Raw genomic sequence first — 10,367 nt, 5'->3', positions numbered from 1 at the left:
GTGGTGTATTTCGAGGTAGAGTGTGTGATTTCTCCTGCAGAAGGGATCCAGGCTGCTGTGTGAGCTGGGAGGGGGCAGCGTCTGTGAACGAGGGTGCTGCTGCCAGGGGCTGGAGGGTTGTGCTCTCTGCAGCCGCCTGGAGATCCCTCTCGGGCTCCCTGCTCTGATGTTCGCTCCCCGGCTAAGGAGAGGTGGGGTGGGAATGCTGGTGCACTCCATGTCCAGCTTAAACACCCAGGGATGACCAAGGCTCCTTGCTCCAGGCTCCACCCTCCACATGGCAGCGCGTGACTGCGCCGAGGAAGCCACCCTTGCCCCAGGTCTCCTTTAGGATGAGCTAAGGAGGAAAGTGTCCCAAAAGTCTGGACTCCTGCCAGCCCTTGGCAGGCTACCCCAGATCCCTGCTGCCGTGGTTCTTGCCTCTGCCTCCCCGAAACGTTTCCACCTCCTACCACAGGGAGTGGGCACAAACGGCTGAAAAACCTGCTTGGGCGAAGTCCAGCCTGGTATTGCACCTGGTCTGTTGGGTTTTATTATTTTTTTGAGTAGTAGGACATGGGTTGCGTTTAGTCTCCCAGTTTTATAGGTTCTTGGGGTCAAAAACCAGCACCCATCCAGTTGAGCTTGTGGGTGAGCAAGCACCCAGGTGGAGGCAGCTGCCTCGGACTGCTCTGCTCTGGATCCTCCCGCCTGTTCGCTGCACAGGTCACCCTGCACGTGTTTGCCTGTCTGTGCTTTGGCCCTGATGAAACACCAGGGTCTCCCCTTGCTGTAAAAAAAAGCCACTGTGTGGCTCCGAAGGGGCTTAGCCCAGGAGCGAGTGTACCCACCAGTGTCTGCTGAACCGGGGGGCCTGGGGCAGGCGAGCTGCGAGGTCCGAGCTGTTCTCAGGGGGGTGTGTGATGAGCTTCACCCCGTTCTCAGCTGCTGCTGCTCCCTGGAGTTGCTGGAGATGAGGGGAGACGGCCGGGCTCTGCACCTGCAGCGGGATCCGCATCCAGCTGCCAGCCCCTCCTAAGGAGCAAGCACAGGCAGGCACCAGGATGGCAAACTGGGACCCATTGTAAACTGGTGCAGTTCACAGCACCACCCCAAGCCCAACCTGTAGCTTCGTTATTGCCCCATTACCGCCTCAGCCCTGTACCCAACACCAGAACCCCCCAGTCCGACCTGAGCCGACTGCTGGCAGCTGCCTGGATCTGGCAGCAGCCGCCGGCTCAGGAGGTCACTGTTACACGGCCTAAGTGCAGAGCTCCCTCAAAACCAAAATCTTGGGGCTGTTCCTGTCCTCAGCCCCTGCAGGGCCGTGCTGTGTGTGAGCCATGGCAGTGGTTGGGGTAACAACTGGGAAACTCCTGAGTTTCCCAGTTCAGGCTGGCGCTGGGCTTGGAGCTTGCAGGAGGTAGAAGCTGAGAAAAGGCAGCGGCAGGAACCCCAGAGGAAGCTGAGGGAGGTTTTTGGGAGGGTGAAGGACTGTCATTTTGCCTTGTGAAAGGGAAAGGCAAACAGTCCTGGGAGAATGGGGCCACAACGGCGGCTCGGCATACGGCAGGTGAATGCCCGGGGCTGTGTTTGTGAACCGCGGCTGATCCCAGCGCTACCCCTGGACTTCAACCCTGCCGGCCAGCGGAACAGAAGGTGTTTCTCCTGATGGCCTTGTCCTCTGCAAACACCCAGCTGCCACTGACTTTCCCCTGGCCAAGGTGAATGAAAAGCACCCTTTTGCTTCCAAAAGGCCGTTTCCCCTGGAATAATCCATGCCAGGGCTGGGCTGAGCAGCTGCAGAAGAGGCTTAAAGAAAGCAAAGCCTCACCTCAGGCTGAGTTACCGGAGACCACGGCCTTGCCCTTGTCACCGTGGCAGGGTGACACCAAGCACCACAAGGGACGTTGGGACCCAAACGCTACAAATACATCCTTGTCCTTCGCTCCCAGCAGATGTTTCCCTGCCCAAGCCCCAGCAGAGCGGGGAGGGCCGTGCTGGAGGGTGGCAGGTGATGAAGGTCCCTTTGCCTTTCCACACCCGTGTCAAGTCACCTGGAGAAGCCGTTTCGGTGCTGCCACCCGCCGGAGCCGCGGCTGCCAGCAACGCCCCGAGCTCCTCCACCCGCCTGGCCGTGGCTCCCTCGCTGCTGGGCCCCTTCTCACGGCCTTTAGGAGCAAAACCTTGAAGGCCTACAGGCTCTGCAGAGGGCTTTCCATCTGGTAAAATTTTCCCCTAGTCTGGTTTTGAGTTGTGTGGTTTTTTTTCCTAACAGGAGCTCTTGGCTTAGCTTTGATTAATGAGCATTGCAGCTCAGGCCAGACTGCAGGACTGCTTTGGAAAGAGCAATGAAACAGCAAAACCCCAAAGAGGGAAGCAGAGGCACTGGGTATTTAACACTGCCGCTCACTTTGAGGAGAAGCCACAGCTCCTCTGTCACTGCTGAGGACCAGGCTGTAAAGAATTAGGGTCAATCCATCCCCTTTTGAACTTCTAAGGCCACCCTGAAATACATAATTCAGTAGTTCAGGGTGTGGATGGGGAAGATGAGTTTCTTAAACACTCAAAGCCTCACGCATCCATTCCCAGCGGAGTTACTGAGCTGCCTTAACCCGAACCCAAGGACCACGGGCCGGGGGGTGGCTTGGGCTGTGCCCCACATTGGATCCTACTGAAGTGACAGCACGAAAGAGCGGAACTTTTGCGGCACGGCGAGGACCCCTGCACAGCGTGAATCTCTGGCGAGTCTCCTGGCAAAACCGAGCTCAATAAAAATCAAACGATGTCTTCAGGAAAAGAAAGGTGCTGAGTCAGGCTCCCAGAAGGAAGTACCTGCGCGAAAAGAGCAGGTTTACGTGCACGCAGCCGGGTAAAGGGCTCTCGTGTTTGTCAGATCCCCACTTGGGCAACCAACTCTTTCTGCCGGGTCACTCAGCAGAACACTCAACCAGAGCAAAAACCACTAAAGCAACAGCCGAGACAGCTTGATCGATAGCAAACACGACCTCCAGCAGACAAAGAGACCTGTGGGTTCATCCCACGTGCGGCTGCGAGCAAGGAAACCCACGGTCCACGCGGCGAACTTGAAAGCAGGAGAGCTGCTGAACGCAGGACTGGCAGCAGAGACAGATCGACTGCGGCATCGTAGTTTTAAATGCAGAGTTTGCCAATCTTTCCAGAAACTGCAGGGATCTTGCAGCAGCAGCCAGCCCGTTAGGAAGCAGCGCTTTGGGGCAGGGGATGAGCTCCCGCGCCGGGCACCCAGCAGAGCCGCGCTGAGCGGTGATCCAACCCCGAAGCCTCCAGAAACTTTTTCCCCCAGGGATTCAACGTGCCCAAGAGAAGCAGAAGGGATACTGCGTGTTACAGCCCCGTGGTCACTCCAGCTGCTTGAACGAGCGCTGAGGGAAGATTAACCTCTTCCAGGAAAAGCTCTGGAGGACTTTAGAGAGGAAGAGTAGGCACAGAGCAGAAAAACGTGGCCCAGACTTGCAGGGGGAACTAGCAGGGCGGCTTAGGAGCAGGTGGGGACAGCAGAGACGGCAGTGACACAGCCACGTCCCCGCACGGGGTGCTGGAGGCTGGTCAGCAAGCTGCTGCTGGCAGCCTTTGCTCCATTTCCCTGGGGGCCCAACCAGCTGGTTTGAGGGTTCCAGACACAAAACCATCTCCCCTGGAGACCTTCCCAGCCGAGAGAAGGCAGCATTGACCTGTTCACGGCTCTCAAATCCTTCCAGGAAACACATCTCTCGCACAAGCGCGGTGGACTCTGCCTGCTGCTGCCCAAGGCTGGCCAGGTTGGACTTTGTGGTTTAATAAAATGGGGGCAGGAAAGGCAGGGGACCACGTACAGAAAGACTCAAGTTTGGGCTCAGTCTTCTGCCCGTCTGCACAGTCTAGACAAGAATTACAAATCCTTAACAGACCAAACTTAAGGAAATAAAAGAGGAGTTAGTGCCAATCCTTCACACGCCTCGCCGGGATGCGCTGAGCAGCGACGAGACCCAAAGGGGCATCTGGGGGGGGGTAAAAAAACCCCCACCCACCCCTTGTGCACCAGGGGGAAAAAACCTACCCACGACCACCTCCCCTCCATCCTCTGCCCAGGGAGGGCGAGGGAAGGTCAGCAGCAGGGAATGGAGCTCTGCAGGTTGTCAGCCCAGTTTTTGTAGTGAAATGAGAAAGTACAAAACTGGTCCTTCAAGTCACAGGGTCAGAGGCTGAGCCAGGCTCCCTCCCCAGGCGGATCCTGCCCCGCCATCCGGGACAGCAGCTGCTCTGGAGCCATTCTAGCATTTTCTAGCAACAGCTGTCACCACCACGGGGACCAAGCTGGAAATCCTTCCCCCCAGGCTCAGTTTTTCCAGAGCTGGGTTCCAGCATCACCCCCTTAGGGAAAATCCAGGTTTCCCTGCATGCAAACAGGCTCCTTTATTTGCAACCCAACTTCCCATGCATCAGCTCAGCATTCAGCCCTCTGAAAAATCCCCCGGGCACGGGCAAGTGCTGCCAAATGGATGGAAATACCTTCGTCCATGGGAAAGCAGGGATCAGCAAGCCCCTGTACAGACCCTTTCCCCCGCTCCTGGCCCAGGCTCCCTCCACAGAGGGATGCTCTTCCCGAACTGAGGCAAGCAGGAATGTGAAAGACACAGCACAGGTAAAGAGCACATCTGTTGCTTTATAAAAAAAAAAAAAAAAAAAAAAAAAAAAAGACCAAATCAGACGTTTTAAGGCCAAGGAGTGCAAAAGAATCCCGTAAAGACACCACAGGTGCACCAGCTTCAAGGACCATGGAGTTGACAGTCTTCCTTTTAGTGAGTTTTTTGGGTTTGGGTTGGTTTTTTTTGCAAGCTTAATCCATACCCATTCATTTTTGGTACACAGACTAAACATAAACCGTGTCCTATTGCATCTGTAATAGCCAGCGGCAGCTTTTTGCATCCTCACCCCTCGTCTCCAAAGCTCCAAGCGCGCAGACCACAGAGCTGCATGTCAGCGTGACCCATGCCGACGCCTCCGTGCACGGCTTTGAGTCAACTCGTCCAAATACGCGGGTACAAATCCATTCGGAAGCGGGAAGCCAAGCGGGTCCGTCGGTACATGGGGCCTTCAGAAGGAGGTGACCCAACACAGCTCCTCTGGGAGTCCCGGGCTGGCCTTGCTTCAAGTCTCTTCCTTGCATAAACGGAGTTTTTCACAAAACAACAGCTTTAAAAACAAAGCAGGGAGGGGAAGCCAAATCCAAGTCTCGGGCTCTCCCCTTTATTTTCAAAATCTCTTGTCAGTGTCTCAAGGTGTGGCCTCAGTAACGTCTGTGACTTATAAAAATTTACAAAAACAGGCTCTAACAGGGACTTGAACTGTCATTTCAAAGGGCTTTGGCCAGTTAAATAAGCCTGACTGCTCGTGTGAGGAATTAAATCCTTTCCCCCCCTACCCAGCCTTCTGAAGAGTCATCCCAGGCTGTGAAATAAAGGCACATTTCTGTTCAATTAAGGCACAAAACCGTGCTCCGCACCAAAGCACGGGGCCTATTTTGGTTTCCCTCTCCCCCAAAACCAGAGGCTGTGTTTATCCTCCGGCTGATAAATTCAACCGAGCGTTTTCTGTTCATGTCCAAGGGCACCCCAACGTATAAACAAGCCCCACGGCTTCACGTGTTTACTTATGATAAACAACCCAGCGGCAACACCAGGGCGACGCAGCTTCCTCCTGCCGCAGGGCTGCAGCCCTCAAGGTCGCCCGGCGCCGCGCCCCCGGGGTAGCAACGCCCCATCTCCTGCTTCTGACCCACAGGGGAAAGGCAGGAGCCAGCAGCTCCTTGCAGACCCTCTCAGGGGAGGTTTTTTCCTTTCGAAGCAAGCCACTTTTAAGGGAGTTTCTAGCAGAACAGTCAAGCAGCCCGATCCTTAATTATAAGAATTAAAAATGAACCGACTGTTTCCCTCACCTGCCATAACCCGAGTTCGAGGCTTGCCCGGCAGCCAGCGTGAGGCTGAGCGTGCTGGGGAAACGCAGGGGGCTTGGCAGAGGAGTGAGGAAGAGCTGACTGGAATTGTGAATAGGAGGCACACAAGGTACCCAGTGGTGGTTGGAACAGGTGACAGCAATTGTGACAAGCATCAGCACAAATCAGCTTTCCTTCATCTATGAGCAACCAACTGTCACACACTTTGAAGGACCGAAGTACCTCATGTCCAGGAGGCCATCATTAACAGGGAGGGGTGAAGCCCAGACCCCAGCTTGCTCTAAAAATGGGTCTGCTAGCCAACAAAGCGAGTCTTATTCACCAGTGGGATACGCAATGCCACACTGAAGGGTTTGGGTTTTTTTTTTTAAAAATATATATTATTGGCAGGTCACAGCTCAACGCGTGCCATCGGTAACGCCTCCTCCCACAGCTCACATCAGCCTGGCAGCCACTGCAAAGCTGATCCCCAGGGTCTGCCCGGGAGGTGTCCAGGCATCCCGCCCCTCTGCAACCGGCACTACCTCGGGAGACAGGCCAAGAGGCCGAAGATGAACCCAGCGGCGTTACCTGAACCTTCTCCTTGCAAGGCCGCAGGAGACGACACCGCCACGTGTCAGCAGGAAGGCGGCAGATCTGGCTACGGCAAACACCACGGATAGAGGATTTTGGGGACCGACCCAGCCACTTTAAATAGAGATTTGGGTCCCTGGAGAGCAGGTGCTCGGCCTTCACCTCAGCACGGGCACAAACAGAGGCACCATCCAGTTATTCCCTACCCAAGTTAACGTATGCAATGCCAGAAAGCAAGAACTGTGCAACAGCTCCTCAAAGCAGCGAAAGGGCTGGGCCACTGAGGTTGTCAATGCTAAAGTACGGAAATCAGAGAGGCACGAGTTATCTGATACTTCCTCGTCCATCTTCTCCTCCCTGGGCACACATTCCACCTCCCAAGTTCATTAGCTCCACAGTTCATTTCCTTGATGTTCTATATCGCCCCCCCCCCAAAACAAAAAAAATACCAGTGAAATTCAGACAGCAGGTGAAATTTGGCTTCAACAAAGGATCAGGGGAGACTGGGGGGGGGGGGGGGGGGGAAAGGCGGCCTAAGACACCCCGTATTGAAAGAGGAGAAATCTGATTGCAGCAAAGCCTTGGGTCCTTGCTCGCTGCTTGGGTCCTTCTCTTTAACAATACACCTGAAGCAGAGGTGCTCCAGATGAGTCAGTCTCTGTGTCTTGGAAAGAGGAATCTCTGCTTGTTGGAGAGCCTTGGAGAGGAAAGAGAAGAGATGGTGACATTAGCCAACGTGTGAACCGGAGCAGCCGAGTGCCTGGCAGCTGCCACAAAAGCCTTTGTGTATCATGAGGGAGGAGAAAGCCACACAAAGCCCACGGGCAGGGAACAACCCTGCCTGTATTGTAGCCATTTTCTAGACAGATCTGTCATTAGGCAGGAGGAAACTTGTCTTTTAGCCCTGGGCTGCTCTTTGGAGTGGAGCAGGCATGCCAGCAGGGTCAGAGCTCAGGGGACAGCCCGTCACTCCCCCCTGCTTCGCTTTTACACCGTTCCTTTTGTTCCCAGTATAACCCAGCTGTGACCCCAGCCGGTCACACCCCAAATCCAGCCCCAAACTTTGTCAAGACACCCAGAGACTGAAAGCTCTGAGGGCAAGACACGGACAGAGAACACTCCATACTTGGGTTTCGTTCTTCTTCAGAAGGACCCACCAGCCCAGGCAGTCTCCTGAGCTCCCTCCACTCCCGAAGCTCAAGAGAACTACACCCCGGAGGGTAACCCAAGAGGCAGGTGTCAGCTCAGCCTTTGCAGATGGTGACAACCGAAGGCATATGGGAAATTCAGGGCATTCCCCTCACTCCTGTGATGCTGCTGCAGCTGAGACCCCCCGGCCAGGAAGGTTACCTGCGCTGCTGTGCCGCCTCATGTTCCTGGCTATCACATCTGCTGGTGTTTCTTCCGATATTTGCACGGCCAAATCTGGAATGGAAAACCAAGAGGGCCTGAGCACAGGAAAGGATGGGCAGCTCTGATTCAAGATCCCTGTCAAGGAATGCACAGGGCTCTCCTTCAGAAGGCACCACCCTCAGGTAAGAGGAGAGGTAGAGTCTGATTCTTCAGATTGCTTCCACCATTGTCTTGGTAATCTGAGCTTGAGAGTCCCTAAATACCAGGAAGCAACAGGAGTCTTAACTGCTAAGCTGAGAGGCACAAAGCCACCTGGGTTTCCTCCCGCTACTTCTGGATGTCTCCTTGCCCCCCACACTCAGCTTTTCCAAGGTCTTTCTACAACAAACTCTCTTAGAATCTGTTGTGGATGTCGGTCACTTCAGACAAGGAAGACGGCACCCCTGACAGAGCCACGAGGCGCTCACGCTGCGGCAGCTGCCCTTCCCTCCTCTTCGCAGGGATATTTCCTGGCTGCCCCTCGCCCCGCTGGGTAGAAGTCTCAGCTCCGAGGAGGCGCTCTGTGGCGTTAGCAAGGAGCGCTGGGAGAACACGGGGGAAGAGAGCCAGCTTAGGAACTGGACATCCTCTGGCAGAAGCCAGCTCGTCTGGTCATACCAGTTAAGTTTGACTCATGGTCTTTCTGCCTGGCTTAGAGGTGCGGAGGAAAGCCAGAATCATTGCAGCAGCAGAATTAGCCCTTCCATTGCTCAGCACAAACTTCACAGACAGTGGAAGATGCCATCAAGAAAGCCACAACCCCGTGGCTGGCGAGAAGCAGAGGTCTCCAGCGACACGCAAGGACCTCCGCTCCCACATCCCAGGAAAAGGAAGCCCAGCCCGAAGAGAGACGTCAGTTTTCGACCCTGCTCCACCGCCACATCTCCACGGCCTCAATAAAACCCCCCCTCTGGTCTCGAACACCAGGGAACCCCCACGTACCGTCTTGGCTGATGACCATGGACTCCAGCATCGTCTCGTTACCGCTGTCTGGCGCATTGCCTCTGCTGGACTTCTCCTCGTGGCTCTGGCTGGCTGGGATAGAAATAGGGGGCCGGACCCTGCTTTTGCGGGTGCTGATGCGGATGATGCCTCGGACCAGCCTGCATTCAGCATCCTGCTCATCCAGGTTGTAGTCCTGAGTGATGCTGTTGATGAGGTCCGAGATCTTGTTGGTCTTCTCCAGGAAGACAGTGTCTGACGTGCACTTGGCCAGCTCATCGATCTGGTGAACGCTGAAGAGCTCCGTCAGTTTCTTGAAGATGAGGACGTCGATCTCCCTGCTGGACATGGAGCCGTTCAGCTCACAGATGTCCAGGTCGGACTCGTGGAAGGAATAATATTCCTCTGAACTCCGGTGGCTGCTGGGGAGCGGTGGCTTTTCGATGCTGTTCCTGGAGGGCTTCTCTGAGAGCTGCTCTTTGCAGCACGAATCCGATTCCAGGTGGTGGCTGGGGCTCCTGTTTTGATAGACAGGAATGCCCTTCAGTTTCACATCGGGGTAGCTGAAACTGCTGCCCATGCTGGACTTCTTGATCTGGTTCCCATTCTTCTCAGCAGGAGAGACGTTGGCGGGGCTGTTTGGCAGCCGCCCGTTATAATCTCCGTTCTTTCCCTCATCAGTGGAGGTCTCGGTGGGCCCCGGATAGGGGATGCAGACACTGCAGTCCTGAAAGCAGCCCCCACAGGTCACTATACAACAGAAAACAGCCTTGTACGTGTTCCAGGCCTGCGACAGAGAGGAACAGCAAAAGCTCTGGTTTGGGGGAGCCTCCGCCGTACCAGAAATGAAGGTGATCGTTTCGGCCTCTCTCCCGTTGGAGTCTTTGAGGTCAGCCTTGCGGCCTTTCCGATCCCGCGCCTGCTGGGCTCTGGCGCGGCTCGGTTTGATTTCGGGCGTCGAGCCGCTGAACACCTCCAAACTGACATCCGTCTCCTTGGATGCTCTGGTCCGCAGGGGCACAGCCTCCTGGTAGGACTGGTTCAGCTGGCGGTGGCTGTTCAGGTGGTGGGGGAGTGCTGTTTTCCGGCCCAGCATGGCTCACCGCTCAGGCACCTGGGGATCGAGAAGGTCTCGGGTCAAAGCAAGCGTTGGTCACCAGTCTCACCTCGGCGAGCTGTTGATCAACGGAGAAGGACCCAACGTTCAAATCTGGTGATTCTCAAACTCAACATTTCCATGAGTTAGAGAAATTAGGGCTCAGGCTGCTCTCGCTTGTCGCACAGAGAGGGAACCCAGCCTTGAGCTTCAGGGTTCTCCGACTACTCTAGCTTTGCTACTTCCCTTCGGTAGATGCTTGAATCAGAAGAGATATGTTTTAAAAGGGCTGGGTTTAAGACTTCAAACTCCCTGTCACCTTCAGAAGAGGGTTCCTCAGCGCGGCTGGAAGACGAGTCAAGCTCCAGAGTGGAGCAGCACAGCCATAGGTGGAGCCAGCTGACAGGCTCC

General features: G+C 55.3%; 1 protein-coding gene across 1 annotated transcript; it reads right to left on the bottom strand.

The window, feature by feature from the left end:
- Positions 1 to 7,140: 7,140 nt before the first annotated feature.
- Positions 7,141 to 9,956, bottom strand: KDF1 (keratinocyte differentiation factor 1). The gene is made up of 3 exons (XM_009958260.2): positions 8,861 to 9,956; positions 7,877 to 7,951; positions 7,141 to 7,223 (listed from the first exon to the last, which is right to left on the bottom strand). Exons 1-3 carry the CDS (start codon positions 9,954 to 9,956, stop codon positions 7,141 to 7,143), a joined length of 1,254 nt encoding a protein of 417 aa, XP_009956562.2.
- Between the last annotated feature and the right edge of the window lie 411 nt (positions 9,957 to 10,367).

The sequence above is a fragment of the Leptosomus discolor genome, chromosome Z (genome assembly GCF_034619465.1).
Source record: "Leptosomus discolor isolate bLepDis1 chromosome Z, bLepDis1.hap2, whole genome shotgun sequence".
In the NCBI taxonomy this organism is placed as follows: domain Eukaryota; kingdom Metazoa; phylum Chordata; class Aves; order Leptosomiformes; family Leptosomidae; genus Leptosomus; species Leptosomus discolor.
The sequence above is the reverse complement of the archived record's forward strand: the minus strand, read 5'-3'. Positions and strand labels throughout refer to the sequence as shown.

Coding starts and splice junctions, on each gene's coding strand:
- KDF1 (XM_009958260.2), bottom strand. CDS start 9,956: ATGCTGGGCCGGAAAACAGCACTCCCCCACCACCTGAACAGCCACCGC. Junction 7,952..8,860: donor CATGGTCATCAGCCAAGACG/GTACGTGGGGGT, acceptor TTTCCATTCCAG/ATTTGGCCGTGCAAATATCG. Junction 7,224..7,876: donor GAGGCGGCACAGCAGCGCAG/GTAACCTTCCTG, acceptor TTCCTCTCCAAG/GCTCTCCAACAAGCAGAGAT.